The sequence below is a fragment of the Amblyomma americanum genome, chromosome 10 (genome assembly GCF_052857255.1).
Source record: "Amblyomma americanum isolate KBUSLIRL-KWMA chromosome 10, ASM5285725v1, whole genome shotgun sequence".
NCBI lineage: Eukaryota > Metazoa > Arthropoda > Arachnida > Ixodida > Ixodidae > Amblyomma > Amblyomma americanum.
In genome coordinates this window covers 143472423-143497308 of record NC_135506.1, presented here as the reverse complement: position 1 = coordinate 143497308, position 24886 = coordinate 143472423, and the positions used below count along the sequence as shown (strand labels likewise).

At 45.8% G+C, this 24886-nt stretch overlaps 1 protein-coding gene across 15 annotated transcripts in view; it reads right to left on the bottom strand.

Moving 5' to 3' along the window:
• p38b (p38b MAP kinase) overlaps window positions 1–24886 on the bottom strand; it is a 210742-nt gene that overhangs the window by 115094 nt on the left and 70762 nt on the right. For all 15 annotated transcript variants that reach the window (XM_077639063.1, XM_077639062.1, XM_077639064.1 and 12 more), the window contains exon 7: window positions 22691–22805. In XM_077639063.1, coding sequence (XP_077495189.1) covers window positions 22691–22805 — 115 coding nt within the window. The remainder of the gene's footprint in view (window positions 1–22690; window positions 22806–24886) is intronic.

Below are 24886 nucleotides of genomic sequence, written 5' to 3'. Positions count from 1 at the left end.
CGATACACTACTTATATAAAATTTAATACTACTCTCACTCTTAGATCTCTGGAAAATTGTTTTATAATACATATTTTCACTGCAAATCTTCTGAAAAAGCTGCAGAGTTAAGAAAATGCGGCAGAAGGCTGCTTCAACATGCACTGCATTCCTAGTGTTTATTTGTTTTTTTTACTAAGCACAAATGTTTGAGATGCAGTGACATCTCTAGAATGAGAAGGACATTTCATACAAGAAATTTAAATTTCTTGAGAAACGAATTTGAAAAACCAGCAATATCTTGACCTGTAGTATGGCCCTAGGAATGCAAGAAAACAAATGGGGCCAAGACAGTTCAGAAGAAATCTGCTTCACAAGAAGAGCCAGGATACTAAAACAGATTCTGTAGTGTATACCGTATTTACGCGCATAATTTGTGCACCCTTAAGTTATCACCCGGGTTTACAAAAAAAAACATCTTTTACTCTCATATTTTACGCACCACGCTGTGCTAGACCACCATCATGCACGCAAGCTCTATCCTATGGCTCTACCCAATAGCATTCGGCTATTCCGCGTGTCTGTTTGGAAGGCTTTTTGAATCTTTTGTGCACTGGGCGTTCATGGTGGTGTCGGAGGCCGCTGTCACAATCGCGGCGACACCAGCGGCATCACCACTCGGAACAGCCAGCAGAGCTTCCAGGGAGGATCGGCAGCTGATAGAAGAGCCAACACCGCTTTTTGTTTGGCTGATGCATGTGACTCGACTGCCGGCTACGCTTTTCTTGGTGGCTCTGACTGCTTTTGTTTGGTTGTTTGGTCGTGTCTTGTGATGAGATATCACAACTATACGGCAAGTTTCAAACTGCTTGTCAGTGCCTTATCATGGCGCAGAGCGGCAAAGCCAGCGAGAATAAACGCACGTGCAAGTTTGCCCATAGACGACAATCATTGTGTCGGAAAACTTGTGCGCACGCGGCTATTCTCGCTAGCTTCGCAGCTCCGCACCGTGATAAGGCGCCGACAAGCAGTTTGGTCGACGCTCACGCGGTACTGTTAAAGAATTGTGTGGTGTGATAATTGATTTATTGATTCGCGCTTGCTATCCCGGACGAAGTTGCGAAAGCAAACTTACGGAATCAAGAACTACCGAACAATTGGCTGGGCTGCAAGCAATGACGCTGTTTTAGCGCCTTATTCAGCTTCATGCATGCACCTTCATGCCATCCCACAGGGGGGGGGGGATGCGCGGCTTTTCATTTAGAGTGAACTTTTTTTCGGGGGGTGGCCAGCGTGGGGTGCGGGTCCGGGTGCGGGTCCGGGTGCTGACGTATACGCAGCAACATAAACTATACCTATATTGCGTGTGTTATGACCTTTGTGGTGTTTTTTTAAGTCGCGCTCACGAAATCCCCGCGTAATTTGCGCACCCCCTTCTTCGAGCCCTAATTTCTGAATAAAAAGTGCACAAATTATGCAGGTAAATATGGTATTACCCCCATCCCTTCTCCATATCGCTCCCCCCTTTCTTTCCATCTCCCTGTCCGCAGCTCAGGTGCAGATGCCGCGGCTAGCAATGTTCTTTCCTTCTCCTTCCATTGTTACTTTATTGATAAATAGGCACTAACAACACCAACAAGAATGGCCACTGCTCCAGTGTCTCCCCACAATGCAGTGCTGTTGTGGTTCATGAAACAATTTCTAGAGTACTCCCCGGTCAATTTCAGCAATGAAACATTGGAACAGCATGAAAAATGAAGCATACAAACAGAAAAAAAAATGAGAAAAAATTTTACATCTTTTTTTCGCTAATTATTAACAAAATGAGCAGTGGCAATGAATAAACTAAGATAAATAAATAGAGACCCCATAAGCAATTACTTCTGGAGCCCATATAGCTAAATTCAAGAGCCCATACTTCATTCACACTACAGTTGTGGAGTGTTTCTATCATAACTGTTAATACAACAAGAATGAAAGAAGTTACCACCAAGGCCCTGCTTTTGATTATTTCACGATTAAGACCCCAGTTTCTGACCACAAATGAACAAAAAGTGGGTTAATTTTCAATGAAGCACCAGAAAGGAGACATGATTTTTCACTCTCCTTTATTCCGATGACACTGCACTGATAAGAAACTTTTCCAAATAGTTTTGGTGCAATTTATGGAGAACTGCTTGTGCTTTCATGCTAGCGTAAAGTTGGCACAGCAGCTCTCTACACGAGGCCACAGTTTGCGAGTGACATGCCCAGAACAGCCACCACAATAATGACATTCGTGCATGTCTGGTTTCTCTTTTGAAATTTCGCATCAGCAATTAGAGCGCAACTTTGTCCGGATTCGGCCTTTGACTGTGGATAGCGCTCGGACACTTTGGTTAGGTCAGGGAACGATGGTATGTCTTGGAAGTTCCTGCTGTGTAAGGTCTGAAGCCGTATCTCATCGAGGAACATCGAAATCAAGTGCAACCTCTCCGCTGACAAAAATATAGCAGCACATACTTTTATTCCACACATGTTTATTGCCCACAAGGTTTCCTGAGGGATGGAGACGGAATAAAAGCTGTGCCAGAGCAGTTCGACTGGCCCACACAACATGGTGCATATAAAGAGTAGAATAACCAAGAGAAATGATTTCATATGCAGAAAAATGGGGCTATTTAGCAGGCTGAAAACCATAGTGAGTGCGCGCTAATAGAACGTGCCAATGTTCATGATGGCGGGTATAACAAGATGACATGTTAATCTGCAAGTTGGCAGCAGCCTGTCATGTTCTATTTTTCTGGATTTCTGATTTCAGAGACACCCAGAGCTGATGGTCACAGAGGGTAGAAAATTTTGCAACCGTGAAATTGTGGAATAGCTCGGAAGTGTGGCCACTGTGAAGGGAATTTGAAACTGCTTGTATTGCATTTCTTACAGCATAACCAACCTGCCAACTGACTTCTTGGTACCATTACCCCACACCAAATAACAGTAATGCATATCAGATGCAAAGGGTATGCTTGGAGTGTTACTGCATATTGCCGATTATAAATCTATGCTTCCTTGCTTTTTTTTTTTTATTCCAAAAAATGACCTTCCAAATATGGGGGTCGACTTGTAATCGGAGCCGATCTATACCCAGACTGCAGGGTTGTGCAGGGTCAAAAGTTGTTTCAACCAAGCCGTGGATAATATTGCACCCAGTTCACGCATAATTACACGACACTTTCCAGAAAGCGAGTCTGCTTAAAAAACAAGAATTCGAATGTGCAAGAATTTGAGCAGGAATGTGAAGGTCAAAGCAATAAGCGCGTAAAGCCAGCAGTCGGAGACAAATAGAGAGAACAGGTGATAAAACTGCAGAGTCCAGTGTGGGCCAGCTGACTAGCGGCAAACAAAACAGCCAATGGTGTGGTAGTTTCGGATTCCAGAGCTGGAGATTACTGGAAGTACACGGCGACGGGGTCGTGCCAATATTTCCAATCATGGTGCCTCCAATCCTAAAGCCCCTTGATAATATAAAGTTCCGACACTCTCCTTCGCGCGACGCTTTCCTCCTCGTTTCTCCTCGTGCGCCTACTCCCAACGCTGCACACGGCACGTTTTTTTCGTCCAGGTGCCCGTAGGCCATCCACAGCACTGAATGCTGGCGCATGTTTTGGGGCTGGCTAGGGCCTCACTGATATAGCAAACCTTCATAGATGATGGTAAAAGCATTGGTAAAGCTGAAAGTTACTTTGTGGGTAGTTTTGGTTTCAATTTATGCCAACTGAATAGAGCATTCTTATGCAAAACATATATTTTTGTGGATTTCAAGCTTCATAAACTTTCTGTGCCATGAAATAAGATGCTGAAATGTGTGTATCAAACTTAGTACTGTCGCTGGCAATAGCTATCTGTGTTAGGGTTTGTTCAGTCCGTGCGTGCACATGAAGCGCTTGTATCATGTTTGGCAGGCCTTATGATAAAATAGTCACGAGTGCAGAGCAAGACCAAGTGTTCGGTTTCCTACCTAATGTGAACATGGCTCTAGTGTACTGCATCTGAACCATATGACAGTGCCAGCGGCACCCACACATCGACCGCAATCACAGGAGATGGCACACATGTCCTGCTGAATTTTATTGCGAAATCGTTTTATGGACCGTTGAGTGGAAAAGCTGGCGTTTGTTGAGTGCGGTGGTACCATGGAGAGTGTGATGTGATGCACAGGACGGAAGCGTAAGAGCAGTACTGATTAACAGTGCAGAGGGAATGAGTAGCGACTGCTAACTGATGCCTGTTAATTTCTTAGGTGAATAAAAACGGCCAGAACACCAAAAATGCACTGAATGCAAATGAAAATGTTAGTAAATGAATTGGAGAAGTCAAATGTTGATGAAGGTATCACTGTAAAATTGTTTGCCGATGATTGTGTCATTTATTCCGTCATTAAGAATTCTTCCTGTCAGCCACTATTTATGTAAACTCGCGGACTGGTGTGAACAAAGAGCGATGAAAATCAATTTTTCTAAAACTGCATCAATGACAATTACAACTAAGAAACATCCCCTACAATACGTTTACAAAATTGGAGGTCAATGCATAAATGCAGTCACATCCATTAAATATCTAGGTCTGACAATTACTACCAATCATAAATGGGATATGCATCTCAATGATATATGCTCGAAACCATTCAGCAAATTAAGCTACCTACGCAAGAAATTAAAAGGGTCCCCATCGAGGGTAAAACTTGTAGCATATCGCACTATGATTCGACCAGTCCTAGAGTACGCCTCTATTGTGTGGGATCCGTGTCATGTAAAAAACATCGAGCAGGTGGAGCGCATCCAATGTCATGCAGCCAGGTTCATCCCATCCGATTACCGGAAACGTTCTTCCGTTACTAATATGCTAAGGCAGCAGAAGTTGGAGCCGCTCCAGATGCGCAGTCAGATTGCCAGGTTAAAATTTTTGTACTTACTATATCATAACAAAACAGGATTGCCACGTGATTCGTATTTACTTTGTGCACCACAAAGATCATCAAGGCTGAACCACAAAAAAGTGATAAGGCCATACAATGCCAGGACTAAACAGTTCCAAAAATCTTTTTTCCCATGCACAATCGAACAATGGAATCGCCTGCCTGCTTCAGTTGTTGAATGTACTAACATTAATACCTTTGAGCGTTCTTTGCAAGCTTACCTTTTGTAACCATCTCCTGCCTGGACTGCACTGCTGCATGCAGTATTTTGAAATAAATACATAAAGAAAATTTGTGACCCCTAATTAGTGAATAAAACGTCAAAAAATGCTCCGTAATAAAGGACCAAATGATAGTACCTAATTACTGACCCTTAATTAGTGAGAAGTAATCATTAAATTAAATTTCCAAAATACTTCAAATGTAATAAAACGAACAGTACCTGAACTGGAGGTAGTAAAAGACTAAATAGTAACACATAATTAGTGACCCCTAGTTAGAAGTAATTAGTGATTGAAACAGCTAAAAATGCTCCGAATGTAATCAAACAATGGATAGTACCTGAACTGGAGGAAGTAGAGCACTAAATAGTGATGCCTAATTACTGGTCCTAATTAGTACGAATTAATTAGTGAATCAAATTACCAAAAATGTTCCAAATATAGTCAAATTAACAGTAATTCAGTTTGACATAACAGCAGAACACTATCTTGGGCAAGTTGGTTCATAGCTTGAGTAGATGAAGCGCACAAAAACACAGCACACAGGAAAAGAAAGGCACGAGACAGGCGCTACTTGCAACTGTTTATTGAATTCAAGAACGGCTTATTTATAGCCAAGAGGAAGGCGTGGAGGAAAGGGGACAAAAACAATATAACAAACAACAGGTCAATGACTAGTGCGAGGAGGGGAACGATACTACAGAGGGGGGAACAAAAGTGATTCAAATCTTTCTAAATTTATCTAAAAATATACTTTCATTCTTACGAATGACCAGCGATGGGGTGCTGACACAGGAACTCCCGCTTTTTTTAATCCGGCAGGCTGCTCTAGCAGTTCATGGGCAGTCTTATCTTTACTCCTACATAATATCTGAGTTTCTTTGAGCTTCACTTCACAAATTTTTTTCTTTTCTTTGCCGCAGTCCTTGCAGTGATGCGGCAAATGTGATCCGGTGCCGGTTCTTAGCGAGCGTTTATGCTCCGTTAGGCGTTCATTAATATATCGGCCTGTCTGGCCGATGTACACCTTTCCACAAGTCAGCGGGATGCTATAGACTACCCCCACAGTACATTTCAGGCCCTAAATTTGGCTTGGAGCCTAGTGTTTCAGCACCTGAGCTGATAGCGGTGAATAGAAAAATGGCCTTGAAAGCAAGAAATGAAGAGGATCGAAACCGTTGTCTTCTAGAAGGCGTGGACTGTCTGAGGAAGCGCTCTGCAAATGATATAGGAGCGCAGAACACCGAAAGACACCTTAATGACGTGGTATCCCTGTTTAAGAAAAATAACCTCATGCTTGTTCAAGCAGACAAAGAGACGGGGTTTGTTGTTCTGCCGAAGAAAATGTATAATGAGAAAGCACAGTCGGCAATCAATAAGAACTTTGTTCCTGTCAAAAAAAGTGTCGTTAGAGTGAAGACAAAGTTCGTTAACTTCTGTAAGGATCTGTAATCTTGGCTCACTTGCCAGGGATGTACTGAATAGCAGAGGAAACAGCCTAAATGCTTTCTTTACTGCTAAGACGCATAAGCCAGAAATCCCTTTTCGTACAATTGTTAGCGAGGAAGGATCGTGGCAGAGAAACGTTAGCCAGTTTTTGCAAAAGCAACTAAAATTGCTCGTCTTGAATGACCCTTTCCTCACTAAAAAATCTGCTGATGTTACGCATTTTCTCGCCACCACAGATGATACTGGGTTTGGGTTCTCTGTAGATGTGCAAGACCTGTTTTATTCGGTCCCTCAAGATCAGCTTGTGTTGGCTGTGAAAGAATGCACTGAAGAAAGTTGCGATGTGTGTTTTCAGAACTCATCAGGTGTGTCTGTAGAGAATTTCGTCTCCTTATTGCAGCCGTGACTTCATAAGAGTGGCCAAGTTTGAACTGGAGGGCGGGAAAAACTTTTTGAACTTTGAATCCAAATTTCTTTAAAATAAATGCATCTTTCACTCCCGGACAAGCGGCAACAAAGCCATAAAATGCCGAACTATCAGATTTTGCTAAAAAAAATTTATAGAGTTCTCCTCACTGTCGCTTTAAGTGAAGTGGTGCAATGGGTCAACGATCCCTGGTATGGACAACCAACCAACATGGTCTGCGCAGCGTTTTCCATATGTGGCATCTCGGCACCACTTCTGACGGCAAGCAGCAGGAGTACCTCACAAGATGGCGATGGCCTCAACTACATCCTTCTAACCAGCAGCAACGAGTTGTGAGAGATGTCTCGTGGACAAATAAATGTTTCTTTGTGAGATTCAGCCTTCTGAAAAACTTTTGGAGATCTAGGGCCATAGGGTAAGGCAGTGTTGACCTATATTCGGAATCAAAATTTCTTTTCCACAAGGGGGTTGCGAGTTGGCTGGTCAACTTATAATCGGCAATATACAGTATGTATCATTACTAGTACTCCCTACACATCCTGCTATTAAAATAAAGGCTAGGCTCACCGTGGCTGGCAGAGTAGTTCCTCGCAACATGTCTCTCATGGCTTCGTGCAAATGCATCTTACAAGTCAAGGAGGCAGAAAGTGCTGCACTTTTTTCAATAAACCTAGTGTTTTGCACAGTTTAGGTTGTATGCTATCTGTATGCAAATGCCATAGCATATTTTGCTGTGGCAGGAAAATTCTATTTCAGTATTTAGAGTAAAATCTTGTTAATTCAAATTCTATGGGACGCTGATGCCGACCTCGGATTGATGCTTCGTAATAGCCCAAAGTTGTTCGCGAAAGCTGTGGATGTCGTCCGAGTGGTCTTAAATCAGTCGAAACATCTTCCGAAATAGTTTCTTCTCAAATCAAAGCACTTCATTTTATATATATCAATTACAGTCAATTTATAGTCAAACCTCGTTATAACACACAGATATTATGAATTATTGGCTACATCATCATCATCATCATCAGCAGCAGCAGCAGCAGCCTGACTGCACCCACTGCAGGGCAAAGGCCTCTCCCATGTCTCTCCAATTAACACTGACCTTTGCTAGCTGCGCCCACCCTATCCCCGCAGACTTCCTAATCTCATCCGCCCTCCTAATCTCATCCTCCAACCTAACCTTCTGCTACCCCCTGCTACCCTTGCCTTCTCTTGGAATCAACTCCGTTACTCTCAAGGACCAGCGGTTATCTTGCCTTCGCATTACATGCCCTGCCAAAGCCCCTTTCTTCCTCTCGATTTCGACTAAAATTAACCAGTGTTTGATCCCTGACCCACTCTACCCTCTTGTTGTCTCTTAAGCTTGATGTGTTATCCTTAACTTAAGCTGAACCCTTTTTGTTAGGCTCCATGTTTCTGCTCCTTAAGTGAGCACCAGTAAGATATAGCTGTTGCATACTTTCCTCTTGAGAGACATTGGTAAACTGCAATTCATTATCTGAGAGAACATGCCATATGCGCTCCACCCCATTCTTAACCTTCTAGTCATTTCCCTCTCATGATCTAGATGCAGCGGCCACTACCTGCCCTAAGTAAATGCGCTCCCTTATCAGTACCAGCACCTCGTTAGCAACTGCGAATTGCTGTTCCCTTGCGAGACTGTTCGACATTTATTTGGTTTTTTACATGTTAATTTTAAGACATACCATTCGGCTCTGCCTAACTCATTGATCATGCTTTGCCATCCATCTCCCAAGTGACTTACCAAGGCAATGTCATCAGCAAATCACAGATTACTTAGGTATTCTCTATTAACTGTTATCCCCGACTGTTCCTAACCCAGGCCTTGCAATGCCTCCTGTAAACAGGAAGTAAACAGCATTGACGAGATAGTGGCTCCCTACCTGACACTTATTGGAATTTTATTGCTGACTTTATGGAGAACTAGGGTAAGTGTGCAATTGCTATAGGTATTGTCACCGAGACACGGTTGACGTACGCAAGGCTGGTTTACTCAGTTCACTTATATGCGCAAGACGCTGTGAGGACGTGCAAGGCAGCTCGGGGGATGAAGACGACAAAACATCTAGCCCCGCGATGGGTCATGGCTTGCCGACTGCCAGGTAATACAGCTTAGCCGCGATACAGCGCCACTAGAGGAGTCAGTAGTGTGGCATTACTCCCCCTCTTTGAAAGACACCGACTCGGTGCGGCAGCAATGGGAGGCAGGACAACAAGGGCAGTCGCATGTGTCTGGCGTACGGTGTAGACACGCGTGAGGGGCTAGCGGGCGTGGTACGGCTTCATCCGTGTGACGTGGACAACTTCGAAGGTCGGCCGTCTAGAAGAGCGAACTGTTCCTTGGGGGAGAACATCGTAGGTGACTTCACTGAGCTGGCAGAGCACCTCGTAGGGGCCAAAGTATCGGCGTAGAAGCTTCTCAGAGCGTCCTCGCATGCGGATCGGGCTCCAGACCCAGACTTGTTTGCCAGGCCGGCGGCGCACATTTCAATGGCGGAGGTTATAGTGCCGAGTGTCATGGACTTGCTGGTGCCGAACGCGCTGTCGAGCGAGTTGGAGGGTGGCCTCAGCTTAATGAACGAACTGGGCAGCACCCATAACAGAGCAGCTAGTGCTAGCTGGAAGCACCACTGCATCCAGCATGGTTATGGCTTTGTGACCATGTACTAAACGAAATGGAGTGAAGCGTGTCGTTTCCTGGACCGCAGTATTATAGGCAAATATGACTTAAGAGAGTATGGCATCCCATTTATAGTGGTCTGCGCTGACATACATTGAAATCATGTCGGCGATCGTCTTGTTGAGCCGTTCGATGAGCCCGTTCTTTTGAGCGTGGTAAGCGGTTGTATTGCAGTGACTGGTGCTGCTCAGGCGCATAACCTCCTGCGTAAGGGCTGAGGTGAACGCTGTTCCCCTGTCAGTTAAAACAATAGTGGGTGCACCGAGACGAAGCACGATGTTTTGGATAAAATGTTCGCAATTTCGTCAGCAGTACCACGGGGAAGAGGTTTAGTTTCACAGTACCGGCTGAGGTGATCAGTGGCGACCACAATGTAGCGGTTAACCAGCGAGGACTCTGGAAATGGGCCGAGTAAGTCCATGCCGACTTGATGGAAGGGGACCTGAGTCAGATCAATAGACTGCAGTAAAACTGCTATCTTAGTCGGCGGCGTCTTGCGACGCTGGTACTTGCAGAAAGTTCTTGCGTGTGTTGTGTTGGGTTTTATGACACATAGGCAGCTAAGGCCACCATGCGCCAAACGCAAGGTATAGAATTGGTTGTCTGTAGAATGTTTAGGAATATGAAAAATCGTCGATGGTGTAGATGGTCTAAAAATATTGAACTGCCTTGTAATAACAGAGAAGAAGAAATCTGGAAATAGCTAATGGTTAAAGCCCCAGAGAAGGTCAGGTAGCCTCAGCGGCTAACCTTGCCTGGGCAAGGATCCCGAGACTCCCAACCAATGAAATAAAAAGCCTCAGCCTTCTTCTCAGGAATGAGAAAGTGGCTGAGGTGTATCATGTACTAAAGCAAACCAGTGGTTCAAGATTTAGTTTTCAAGAACCCCTGCTTCTTTAAAAAAGCTAAAAACGGAATTTATGTTATCAATGGCATTATCATTTAAGAGCAGTGCTGGATGAAAAGGAATGCATTCATTATAAAATTCAGTGAAATACTTTTTTCTTAGTGTTTCCAGTTGCACACATGAAAATAAAATGTGATTAACCGTAAGATCATCTCCACATTCGTAAATAGGTTTGTCTTGTTTTGTTAGCAGGAAGTTGTGTGTAAGGTGCGTGTGACCTATCCGGAGACGGCATAAAATCACGTCCTTAAAACGTTCCTGGCGCATACATGAATTAAATTCACCTAAAACTGGCTTTACCAAGTGTAGTTTATTATTCACTTCGCCGTTCCATTCCGACTGCCATTTTTCTCTTAACTTACGCTGTACTAAATTTATGCAATCCATAAAATATTTACTTTCTTTATTTCCTTGCCACGAGCTTTAGCAGTGCCGAAATCTGCCCTCTCGTTGCCTCTTATTCCGACATGACTGGGAACCCAGCAGAATTTCATGTTTTGTCCTCAAGCTGTCGCTGTTACTATCTTGTGTATGATCTCACCAAGAATCGGAGTGACTGCATTTCTAGAGTGCAGAGCTGTAAGTATACTGAGGGAATCTGTGTAAATAATACTGTTGGTAAGGTTTTCATTTTCTATTTTTTCTATGGCCACACAGACTGCGTAACAATCCGCAGTGAAGATGGATGAGCACTGTGGAAGTCATACTGTTTTTTCCGACTTTCCTCGGACCACTGCGCTTCCTACGTAAACGTCCGTTTTTGAACCATCGGTATAGAACTGCGTAAAACTACTGTATTTTTCTTCGAGTGCAAAGAATTCTTGTAGTATATGTTATTGCAGAGTTTGTTTTTTATGGAACTGAGTAAGAGTGAGATCAAAGATTGCAGGAAAATTGTACCATGGAGGTAGTGGATCTCGTCTCCGAGCAATGTCAGGTAATGTATCTAGTATGCCGAGGATTTGGCACATCTCTTAAAAACGCAGGAGGAGTGGCCTGATAGCGAGCGGTTTGTCGTTAAACAGTGTTCTAGATGGGCACTTTGTGACTATTGGGTAACATAGGTGTTTGGGTATTGAACGGATTTTTAAAATGTATGAGCATGTGAGCATGGTTCTTCTATCTGTAAGGGACGGTTCGTTGATTTCTACATAAAGACTATTTATGGGCGACATCCTGTAAGCACCAGAGGAAAGACGCAAACCTAAATTATGTATTGGATCTAGTCGTTCCAGGTACGAAGGTCTAGCTGACCCGTAAACTATACATCCGTAGTCTAAAGTGGAGCGTACCACTGAGCGAGAAATTTGTAAAAGACATGTCCTGTCAGCACCCCAACATTTACGTGACAGTACTTTGAGTATATTTAGGGATCCGGAGGCTTTCTTTTTCAGTGCGTTTATATGAGGCAGGAAATTGAATTTTTTCTCAAAAGTTATCAATAGAAATTTGTGCTCATTTTTTATGGGCATCTGTGTTCCGTTCAGGTGTATAAATGGGTCGGCTTGTATGGCTCGTTTCAGCGAGAAAAGGATGACTACTGTTTTCTGTGTGGAAAACTGGAAACCGTTCTGATCTGCCCATGTCACTAGTTTATTCACTGTCAACTGTATTTGTCTCTCGCATGTTGCTACATTTGAGGATGTGCAGGCTACCTGAAGATCATCAACGTACACTGAATACAGGATGGACTTTGGGATTATTTTACTTATTGAATTCATTTTTATATTAAACAATGTCATGCTTAAAATACACCCCTGAGGAACCACGTTCTCTTGAACGAAGCTCCAGGACAGGGTTGATCCCAGGCGTACTTGAAATGAGCGGCCGGAAAGGAAGTCAGTGAGGCAGTTTAGCATCCTACCATGGATACCTCGGTCGCCCAGGTCACGGAGGATCCCAAACCTCCAGGTTGTATCATACGCTTTCTCCATATCGAAGAAAACGGCAAGACAGTGCTGTTTGTGTATAAAAGCTTCTCTTATTGCGTTTTCGAGGCGAACTAAATGGCCTGTTGTTGAGCATTGCTTTTTATAACCGCATTGATGGACATCAAGAAGCTCGCGAGATTCAAGAACAAATGCTAATTTTATATTAAGGACACTTTCGAAAGATTTCGCAAAACAGCTTGTGAGGGCTATCGGCCTATAGCCACTTGGGGAAGTTGATGGTTTTCCATGTTTCAGCAATGGCACTGTTATGGCTTTCTTCGACTCTTTAGGTATTTTTCCTTCTGTGAATATTTTGTTAAAGAAATTCAGGAGTGCCTCTATGGCAGACTGGGAAAGATGGGCAAGCATTTGATAGTGTATCTGGTCGGGTCCTGGAGCAGTTGTTTTGCCGGCAGACAGTACAGCATTTATTTCTTGGAGAGTGATTAAATTGTTGTATTGTTGGTTTGCACCTCCACTTGTTGGAAGTCTTTGTTTTTCGGCAATACTTTTGTATTTCAGGAAGGACTGCGTATAGTGAGATGAACTAGAAACTGCCGCGAAGTGTTCCCCCAAAATGTCTGCCTGTTCCCCTATGCTTGTTTGCATGCCAGGTGTTGTCAAAAAAGGAATCATGAACGGTGAGATGTTCCCATTTAATTTCCGAACCTGTTCCCACATTTTCTTTGCTGTTATTTGACAGCTTATAGATGAAATGTAACTCTGCCATGACGCTTTCTCAGTTGTGCAACGGGCGTACCGAGCTTTTGCTCTTGCCTTTTTAAAACGTACGAGATTCTCATGTGTAGGGTACCTGCGAAATTTGCCCCAAGCTCTATTTTGTTGTTTTTTTGCTTCCTTGCATTCCTTTGTCGACCACACTTTGTGTTTTTGCCGAACCACTCCTGAAGACTGGAGGAATAGCTAAGTGTGCGGCATTAATTATACAATTCGTGAACGTTTCGTTTATCTTATCGATGCTGAGGTTTTCTAAAACTATATCCTCTAAACTGGCTTTTCCCAGTCTGCTAAATGCAGCTTCCAAAGTCGCGGTTTAGTTGGGATGATTTCTGGCGCGGATGTCAAACTGATTAATACCGGAAGGTGATCGCTGCCATATGGGTTGTTGATAGCGTCCTACTTAAAATCGTTAAAAACAGATGGAGAACTAAAAGACAAATCTAAACAGCTCATATTGCCCGAGGTTGGAGAACAGTATGTGGCCTTTTCCGTGTTTAAAAGACATATATTGTTTGTGAGAACGAAATCTTCGATTGTTTGCCCCCCAGAGTCGCAGCGCTCGCTTCTCCAAAAAGGGGAGTGAGCGTTAAAATCCCCAACTACCAGATATGGCTCTGGAAGTTCATCTATCAGTTTTTCTAGATCATGAACTGGAGATGTAAAATGTGGAGGAATGTATACGGAACAGATTGTTAGTGTTTTCTAGCTGACAATGCTGACTGCAAGCGCCTCAAGTTTTGTATTGAGCTTGATTTCTTGAGCAAGGACGCCGCTTTGAACGACAATTGCAACGCCTCCCGAGAGCCGATTTGCCTGCTCGTGATCGCGTTTAAAAGTTTTATAATGTTTCAGGATATGCACATGTTGTGGACCAAGATTGGTCTCCTGAAGACATAAAACTATGGGTAACATTGACCCTAAAACATGTGTTATGTCACTGTAATTTTGCATAAGTCCTCTACAATTCCAGTGAATTAAAAAAGCCATGTTTATGCTTTTGAGAGGAAATGAAAGGGGCCTTACTTATGTGGTGGGCCCGTTATGAGGGGCCTGTCTTTTTTTCGCTCAAGAGAGCTGTTCCGCGCTGTAATGGAGGCGGAGTGAATGTTGTATCCATCATCTCAGGAGAGGTGCTGGAAGACCGCGCAGCTGCGGTTGTGTTAGTTTCAGGCCTCTCCCGATGGGGGGAGGTCCTGCGGGATACCCACCCATGGACCAGCGCTCCCTGCTTTGGCAATAACAGGGCAGGTTTCGCTGGCCCTGCCTGGGGCTTGGATGGCCCTGCCATAGGCTCGGTGAAAGCGGCCTCGGCAGGTGCCGGAGTGCTGTGTGGTGCTACGCCCCTGCGCACCACATCAGCGAAGTCTGGTTTTGCTGTGAAGGAGAATGTAATTGTAAGCGCAAAACGCCTTCTCGCTTTTTTAAATGAAATGTTTTCCTTTGTCTTTATGATGACTATCTCTTTTTCTTTCTTCCAGGACGGACATGCCCTGCAGTATGGAGCATGGTGTCCTTCACAGTTTGCACAGCGCAGGGCTGCATCACATACATCAGACTGGTGATCATTCGAAGCACATTTTGCACAAGTTTTGCGACCGCGGCAGCTCTGTGAGCCGTGGCCGAACCTTTGACAATTGAAACATCTGCGAGGGTTTGGTATGTATGGTCTTACATTGACTTTCAAATATCCCACGTCGATTGTGTCGGGCAAGGTGCTGGTGTTGAACGTGAGGATCATGTGTTTTGTGTCTATTTCCTCATTGTCCTTCCCGATTTTGATTTGGTGGACATCTATGATGTCTTGGTCGGTGAGCCCCTTGAGCATTTCTTTTTCAGTTATGTGAACAAAATCATTTTTGGATATTATGCCTCGGACAGTGCTAAGTGAGCGATGAGAAGTCATGGAGACCGGGATTTTCCCTATGGACGTTAGGTTGGAGAGCTTGGAGTGTTGGAAATTGTCACATAGTTCGAGCAATAAGTCGCCGCTGGCCATTTTTGAGAGCTTATAGCCAATGCCTAAGGTTTCAGTCAAGCACTTTGCCACAAGGAAGGGGGATATTATTCTTGCCTGTTTATCTTGTTCTTCACTGTGGATCACGTGATATTTGGGGAAAGTTACTTTTCTTTTTTGAAAGAAGTTGTCTGCCTTGTTCCGCCCTCTTTTGAGAGCGATCAGGTTTTGAAAGTAGGGGAGCCATAAAAAAATATTTTGTTTTTTAGTCATGGTGCCAGCCACCCGCCACGAAGTCCAACAAGGGGACGGGACAGGATCTTGACAGCAAGTCTTGCAGACGCCAGCTGTGCACCCCAACTATAACCAAATAAATGAAGCAACTCAGGGTAGTTGGTCACACAAGGTTAACCCTCGCCGCCAGGGAAAAAAAGGAAGAAACTAGAAGTGAGTAGGAGATAGGAGAGTTGTGAGAAAGACATAGGAAAGTGAAAGATGGAGGGGAGGATAGGAAAAGGCGACTGCCGATTTCCCCGGGTCAGGCCAGAGGTGCCGTCTACAGGAAGCTGGGGCCAAAGTGGTGTGTTGCCTCCGCCGAGGGGCCTTAATTATCCAAACGCTCGGCATCGGCTCAACCACCAGGATCCCCTTTTCACCGGACACGGCGATGCCACGCACGGCTAGGCGCGGGTACTCGGGTCCGTGGTGATGCACTGTTCACAATCATCCCCTGCGGGGATATTCCTGCGGATGCTGGGGAACCCGTGGTGTCGCCACTCACCAACGCCTGCAAGCTGTAGACGCCCCCCAGCGGGGAGGAAAGTTCTTGCGTAACGCTTCACAACAACAGCAACCCTGGGTCAGTAGTACTTTTGCCGTATTCATGCCAAAGTTCTACATAAACCCAGGTGACCGGAAGATGGGTCGTCATGACACGCCTGCAGGATTTTGTCGCGAAGGGCCATAGGCACGACGAGTAGATAGACAGCTTCCGTCGGGCTGTAGTTTTTCTTATACAAGACGCTATCGCGTAAGCAGAATGACGACAGTCGGCATGAGAAGATTCGCGGGGTCTCGAGACTCAGCGCTTCCTTCCAGATACTCAATGAGGGGCCGTAGTTCACTGCCGTCTCTTTGGTGTTGAGTAAGAATGGCCGTGGAGATGGTGCCAAGAAAAACAGAATTATCGTCAGGGTCAGCTCAGGGGTCCTCGATAGGAGCACGAGACAAACAGTCGGCATCACTGTGCTTCCGACCAGATAGACAATGGTGACATCGAATTCCTGAAGTCGAAGGCTCCAGCGTGCAAGCCGTCCCAAGGGATCTTTAAGGTTCGCCAGCCAACACAGCGAGTGGTGGTCATTGACGACCCTTAAAGGGTGGCCATATAAGTACGGGCGAAATATGGTCACTGCCCACACAATTGCCAAGCATTCTTTTTCAGTGGTGGAATAGTTCGCCTCAGAACGTGACAAGGTGCGGCTCGCGTATGCGATTATGCATTCGAGACCATCCTGCCACTGCACAAAGACCGCACCAAGGCCGATGTTGCTGGAGTGCAGTTCAGTGTCGGCCGACTCGTCGAAGTGTCCAAGGATGGGCGTACTTTGGAGACGAGTTCGGAGGTCTTCAAAGGCCTTCTGTTGCTCCTGGCCCTAGAAGAACGGTTCGGAATTATTCGTGAGACGGGTGAGGGGCTCAGCGATCTGGGAGAACTTCTGCACAAAACACCGACAATAGGCGCAGAGACCTAGAAAGCGGCGCACACTTCACTTATCGCTGGACACAGGAAAAGCAGCCACGGCAGCTGTCTTATCAGGGTCTTGGTTAACCCCTTTAGCGCTCACGATGTGGCCCAGAAACTTCAGTTCTTTCAAAGCGAAGCGACACTTTTCGGGCTTCAGAGAAAGACCGGCCGACCGAAATGCTTCGATCACAGCGCGCAGGCGTCTCAAGTGCTCTTCGAACGTATCAAAGAAGATGACAACGTCATCCAAGTACACGAGATAGGACTGCCATTTGAGATCAGCAAGAACGGTGTCCATCATCCTCTGGAAGGTTGCAGGAGCCGAGCACAGGCCAAAAGGGAGCACCCGGAATCCGTACAGACCGCCCGGTGTAATAAAGGTGGTCTTTTCTCAGTCGCGTTCCTCCACCTCGATTTGCCAATAGCCGCTGTGTAAATCTAGCGATGAAAAGTATGTGGCGTGGCTCAGCCGGTCCAGGAAGTCATCAATGCTCGGCAGAGGATAAACATTCCTTTTTGTGACTTTGTTTAAACGTCTGTAATCAACGCAGAACCGCAGGCTGCCGTCTTTCTTTGCGACGAGAACAACACGCGATGCCCACGGAGTCGTCGACAGCTGTATCATGTCATCCTGGAGCATTTCTTGACCTTGGCGGTGAATGGCATCATGCTCCTTCGAAGAGATCCAATAAGGCGGCTGACATAAAGGCCGCTGGCTGGGGTCGACTATAATTCAGTGCTTTGTGAGAGGTGCCTGCCTAACTTTGGAGGTTGAGGCAAAGCAGTCACAGAAAGACAGGATAACGCTTTCGAGGCAGCGTTTCTGATTAGACGGGAGGTTCGGGTTCACTTCAGTTTTTATGGGACTAGTTGGTGCTTCCATTGATGCCGGAACTTCGGACAAAGCGTGCTGTCCCGTGAATTTGCCGAGTTCTTCGAAATACGCAATAGCTGTTCTGCCAGGCAAGCACTGAGCTTCACAGCCAATATTGGTCACCAAAAGTTTGGTTTGTCCATTGTTCAGTTCAACAATTCCGCGAGCAACACAGACTTGCCGACCCACGAGCAGCGACATGTTGGTTTCAGCGCTGCCACGAGTTCCGGTGCTGTTATCGCAATCTACAGTAACAAACATGCCGTTTCTTGACGGGATCAATACGTGGTCGTCACAGACGCGTAACTTAGTCCCGCGTGGCTCGGGATCGCCGTCAACAGGGGGTTGAGTGGAAAATGGTGTTGGTGTTGAAAATGGCTAAGAGCTCTCGGCGAAAAACCTCCCAGTTGGTGAAGGAAGCATCGTGGTTCTCATACCACGTCTTGGCCGAGTCCTGTAGTGTGAAGTAGACGTTCAGTAATTTTCGCTCGCAGTCCCACTCGTTGATGCCCGCCACACGGTCAAAGATGGCCAACCAGTCTTCGACGTCCTCAAGCCTCTCACTGTGGAACGATGGGGGTGACCAAAATGTGTGAAGAATGAACGGTGGGGCCTTCCCGGAATGCTGAGTTGTCTGGCTAGCCATAATGGACATCATGGCCCTTACCAATGTTGTGAGTTGGCTGAACTCGGGTTGTAGGCCACGCAGGCGGCGGCTTGCCTTGTGGACTGGTATTGTAGCCACGCGTTGGGAACTGACGTCAAGGGTGTCCTTGAGGTACATGGGCCGTTAACCAGCTGCTCCACCAAATATGTCACCGAGAAACGGTTGACACACGCTGGGCAGGTTTTACTCAGTTTACTTCAGGTAATAAAGAAATGCGCAGAATATAACAAAACTAAACATTTTGACAGATTTACTGTCTGGTTGAGTTTGAAGACTTATAATAAACTGCACATCTCCAACCAAAAATTTAACTTTAACCCAACATTTCGAAGCCGACTCGGCTCCTTTATCAGGGGTGACTGACGGCAGTAGCTAGCGTCTTTTAAGTATGGAGGGGGGGTCAAAGGAACGACAGCTGTGACGCGAAAGGCGCGGGAGAGGGGGAGAGGGGGGTTTAGGCTGTTAGTCACGCTGGCACACTGCACGGAGGTGGTAAATGGCGACATTTTTTTCGTTGAGTTGAAGAGCGAAGTCCCTGGGCATATACTGGGGGTAGGTTTCCTTTTCTGCGGATGATATTGTTCGGGGTGCTTTGGATATGCCAGGATTCCAGAAGGAGCCTTTTGTGGTAATTTGTTTCGGTTCCGAGGATGCGGGTTTCTTCTAAGTTGATTCCATGGTCGGAGTCCTCGGAATGTTTGGCTACTGGATTGCGCTCTCTTGCGAATTTGCGGACGTCGTTTTTATGTTGCCGAATTGTTTCTTTGAAATTTTTGGTTTCGCCGATGTAGCTTGCGTCGCAGTCGGCGCATGGAATTTTGTAGACAATGCCTTGGGCTCTTTCTCTCGGCGGCCGGTCTTTGGGAACAGGTAGGCAAAGCGCAACAGTGTTTCTGGGCTTGTGCGCAACCTGGAGACCCGATTTTTTCAGGATTCGGGCGATGATTTCGCTGACACCTCCGACATAAGGTAAAGTGACGTATTTTGGTGGTGGCGTTGGTCTTTGTGCGTTGATTTCTTGATGAATGTTGTGTTTTTGACGCCGAATGGTTTTTTGAATAATGTCTCTTGGGTAGCCATTCATGATGAGTTCTTTGAATATCGTGCGTTGTTCTTTTTTTCTGTCAAGTTCTGTGCTGCAGTGTGTCTCAACCAACATAGTGATCCTCCCAGCGGACAAGGGCAACACAACAGTCATTCTGGACAGACGGGACTACGAAGAGAAAATATCCACCTTACTCAGCAGTCAAGAATATGAAAAATTGAAGAAGGACCCCACAACCACTACTCAAGCAAGGCTAAACAAAACATTGAAAGAAGTATTCCAAAAACACCCCACCTTCCGAAACCTCTACCTTCAGTTAATGAGCACCAACGGATCGGCTCCAGCATTCTACGACCTGCCCAAAGTCCACAAACCGAGGATCCCTTTGCACCCGATTGTCGACTTCCGGTGTTCCCCTCTTTGCTTGTTGTCAGAATACCTTCACAAACTCATATCTCCAATTGCAGGAAAAACAGCGACCCATATCCTTCATTCCAGTCACTGCATCGAACTGGTGTCCCAAGCCACCCTTGATGCCAACGAATGCCTTGTCTCCTTCGACGTGGTGTCCCTTTTCACACAAATCCCCGTGAAGCTTGCGATGACCGCTACCCGAGATGCCCTACAACACGACGACACACTCGGCGCAGGAACCCCGCTGAGTGTAAATGATGTGTGCCGCCTCCTGGAGCTGTGGCTATCAAACACATACTTCTCGTCAAACGGGGAATTTTACCGACAAGTGATAGGAACGCCAATGGGAGCATCCATCTCTGTCGTCATGGCCAATTTAACAATGGAATGTCGAACAACGAGCCCTCAACTCATTCCACCCAAAACCAAAGATTTTCCTCAGGTATGTCGACGACTGCTTCGCCGTCATCAAAAGATCCGAGACTCATAATTTCCTTCACCATTTCAACTCCGTAGAACCTGACATTCAGTTCACGCTAGAGGTGGAACAAGAAAACTCCCTGCCGTTTTTGGACGTCCTCGTGTCCCGAAACCACAATACCCTTCAATTCTCCGTATACCACAAACCAACTCACTCAGGCCGGTCTCTCCACTTCTCTTCGAACCCCCCGACAGTCCATAAAGGATCAGTGGTGAAGACGCTGTTCAGAAGAGTTGAGACACACTGCAGCACAGAACTTTACAGAAAAAAATAACAACGCACGATATTCAAAGAACTCATCATAAACGGCTACCCAAGAGACATTAAAAAAACCGTTCGACGTCATAAACACAACATTCGTCAAGAAATCAACACACAAAGACCAACGCCACCACCAAAATATGTCACTTTACCTTATGTTGGAGGTATCAGCGAAACCATCGCCCGAATCCTGAAAAAATCGGGTCTCCAGGTTGCGCACAAGCCCACAAACACTGTTGCGCTTTGCCTACCTGCTCCCAAGGACCGGCCGCTGAGAGAAAGAGCCCAAGGCATTGTCTACAAAATTCCATGCGCCGACTGCGACGCAAGCTACATGGGCGAAACCAAAAATTGCAAAGAAACAATTCGGCAACATAAAAACGACGTCCACAAATTCGCAAGAGAGCGCAATCCAGTAGCCAAACATTCCGAGGACTCCGACCATGGAATCAACTTAGAAGAAACCCGCATCCTCGGAACCGAAACAAATTACCACAAAAGGCTCCTTCTGGAATCCTGGCATATCCAAAGCACCCCGAACAATATCATCCGCAGAAAAGGAAACCTACCCCCAGTATATGCCCAGGGACTTCGCTCTTCAACTCAACGAAAAAAATGTCGCCATTTACCACCTCCGTGCAGTGTGCCAGCGTGACTAACAGCCTAAACCCCCCCTCCCCCTCTCCCGCGCCTTTCGCGTCACAGCTGTCGTTCCTTTGACCCCCCCCTCCATACTTAAAAGACACTAGCTACTGCCCTCAGTCACCCCTGATGAAGGAGCCGAGTCGGCTTCGTGACGTTGGGTTAAAGTTAAATTTTTGGTTGGAGATGTGCAGTTTATTATAAATATATAACAAACCCCTATATATAGCCTTCATTGATTGCGAGAAAGCATTTGGCTAAGTGGAAATCTCAGCAGTCATGCAGGCATTATGGAATCGGTGTAGAAGAGCCTTACGTGAAAATCCTGGAAGATCTATAACGACTGCGCAGCTAAAATAGTAATTCATAAATTTAGCAATAAAATTCCAATAAGTGTCAGGCAGGAAGACATGATCTCGCCAATGGTATACACTACGTGTTTACAAGAGGTATTCCGAGGCCTGGACTGGGAAGAGTTGGGGTAAGAGTTAATGGAGAATACCTACATAATCTGCGATTCACTGATGACATTGCCTTGCTGAGTCACTGAGGAGGTGAACTGTAAAGCATGATAAATGAGTTAGACAGAGCAGTACGGCGGGTATGCAGAAAACCAAAGTAATGGTCAACAGTCTAGCAAGGAAACAGCAGTTGACAATTGGTAGCGAGGTGTTGGAAGCGGTGAGAGATTACATCTATTTAGGGCAGGTAGTGGCAGCTGATCCGGATCATGAGAGGGAGATAACTAGAAGGGTAAGAATGGGGTGGAGCGCATATGGCAAGTTCTCTCAGACTATGAATGGCAGTTTACCAATATCCCTTATGAGAAAAGCACACGACACCTGCATCTTACCGGTACTCACCTACGGGGCAGAAACGTGGAGGCTAACGAAAAGGGCTCAGCTAAAGGACAACGCAGCGAGCCATGGAAAGAAAAATGACAGGTGTAACATTGAGAGACTGGAAGCAGGCAGAGTGGCTGAGAACAAACAGGGGTTAACAACATCCTAGTCGAAATCAAGAGAAAGAAATGGGCTTGGGCAGGGCATGTACTGCGAAGGCAAGATAACCGCTGGTCTTTAAGGGTAACGCAAAGGATTCCAAAAGAAGGCAAACATAGCAGGATGCGGCAGAAGGTTAGGTGGGTGGATGAGATTAAGAAGCTTGCAGGGATACGGTGGCCATAGCTGGCACAGGACAGGGTTAATTGGAGAGACACAGGAGAGGCCTTTGCCCTGCCGAGGGCATAGTGAGGCTGATGATGATAAATTTCAAAGACACTTCCTCATCCAACTCACCCGTTTGGTTGTAGTGCATCCAGTTGAGCATGATCTCTGGAGCTCGATACCATCGTGTCGCCACGTAGCCAGTCATCTCCACCTCGGCATGGCGTGCCAGCCCAAAGTCCAGGATCTGGATCACACATTGTAGTATACATCATGCAGCACTGAGTTTGCTGCCATCATCCAGGTGAAAACTGGCTCTGCAATCATTCACGCCGGCACAGGAATGCCAGAAATCATCACCCTCGTAAATGGCTCAGATCATTTAAGCAAAAAGGCAGCTTCAGATGCATCCTGGAAGGTATTGGTGAGCACTACCAAAATACGGAAAGGGACGGACACACAAGACAAGCGCTTTCTAACAACTGTTTATTCTCTGAAGAAGCATGACTATATACACATATTAACGCCAAATTATGCACAGAAGAGGGAAGAGCACACGACGCTGACAAGAGCGATATGAAGGAAAAATATATAATAAAATATCAACACGTGACTTTACAACAGCCGAAGATTACTATTCCTGAGGTAGTTTAATTCAGTTCTGTCTAGCATCACCGAAGGGGAGCTGACGCATTGGTTATCTGGAGCAACATGCTTCGAAAGCTTCGATAATTTCGCATTCCCGTCCGTTTCTGGCCCAACCTATTACCTTGGTGTTTTTAAGCATCGGGGTGCATTTGTAGTGTGCGCAATGTGGTAACAGATTTCCGGATTTTGCTACTTGCTCACATAATCTTTCGTGCTCTCTGAGCCTCTTGTTCAGGCATCTACCCGTTTGCCCTACGTAGGTTCGTTGACAGCTAAGTGGAATGCTGTAAATGACGTTTTCTTCACACTCTACATAGGTGATGTCGTGTTTGACATTGCACCCAGGTTTCTTTTTGTGGTCTTCATTCTCGTTGACCTTTTTGCACATTCCAATAAGCTTATTGGGAGCTGAAAAAACCACCTCAACTCCGTACTTTTTCGCTGTCTTCCTTATTCTGTGGGAGATGTTATGAATGTATGAAGGACAGTTGCCAGGCCAGTTGGTACATGATCTCACTGAAAAACAGCGCGCTTACACGGGACACGAGAAAGGAAACACGCACACACACAGCGCTGACTTACAACTGCAGGTTTTATTGCATTGCTCACAATAAATACTAGAAAGGAAAAAACAAAAACAGTGGAAGGCTAGGAAGAATTTCTTCTGTCGCATCATGTCGTCATAGTTATTCAAGATATTGAATCTCTTTTCTTGTCAATGCTATCGATGGTGTGCTAATGCATGACGCGGCTTTCCTATCAATGATGAAAGCTTCATACAGCTCGCGCTTGTGCTGGTGATTATATCACCTCAAAATCTGGCTTCGTCCAAAGTTAGGTGTGCAGTGACAGCCAGACACGTGTTTTGCCAGCGTGCTGCCGTATCCCGTGCGGATGTTAGTGGCGTGCTCTCGTAAACGGTCGTTTATGCAACGTCCACTTTGACCCACATACGATGCACCGCATGACAGCGGGATCTCGTAAATTACCTCCGTGTCACAGGTAGTGAAAATTTTTGTTCATGCTTTTTACTGCACCGCGCTGGTTTTGGGGCATCTTCGTCCACCAATCTGCAAAGCAAATTGAGCTTTCTGGGTGCAGTTAGAATCAAATCCACTCCAGCGCGCCCTACTATCTTCTTCAACGAGTGGCTGATCCCGTGTAGATACGGCATAACAGCCCTCTTCTCTTTTTTTTTCCGTGGCTTCTTCGGGTGGCCAGATTGGTGAAGATCTTTCAGGAGCTTGAATCCGATCCCTGAAATAAGGGCATCCAGGAAGCCCGCTTCGCGTAGACGTTTCAGCTGGGACTCTGTGCTAGCTTGCTGACGGTGATGGCACGATCTTTTGAGGGCATTCTTCAAGGCACCCAAGGCTATTGCTCGTTTGACGAGCTTCGTATGCGAGGAAGAGTATGGCAAAAGGCTTTTCTTTGACCTCGGAGCATAGCACCAGCACAGATGGCCCTCACTTGGAAACAACCGCAGGTCAAGGTACTGAAGTTGGCCTTCATCAGGAAATTTTTTTGTCAATTCAAATTCTCCTAAGTTTTCAGAAAATACCTTGAAAGGGGCCTCCACGTCCTTGCCTGGGTCCTGATCAGACGACGAGGATATAGACGACGAGGAAGTCGTCAACAAAACGAAAAACCCTCACTACATTGGTGTTGAGCAACGCTTCT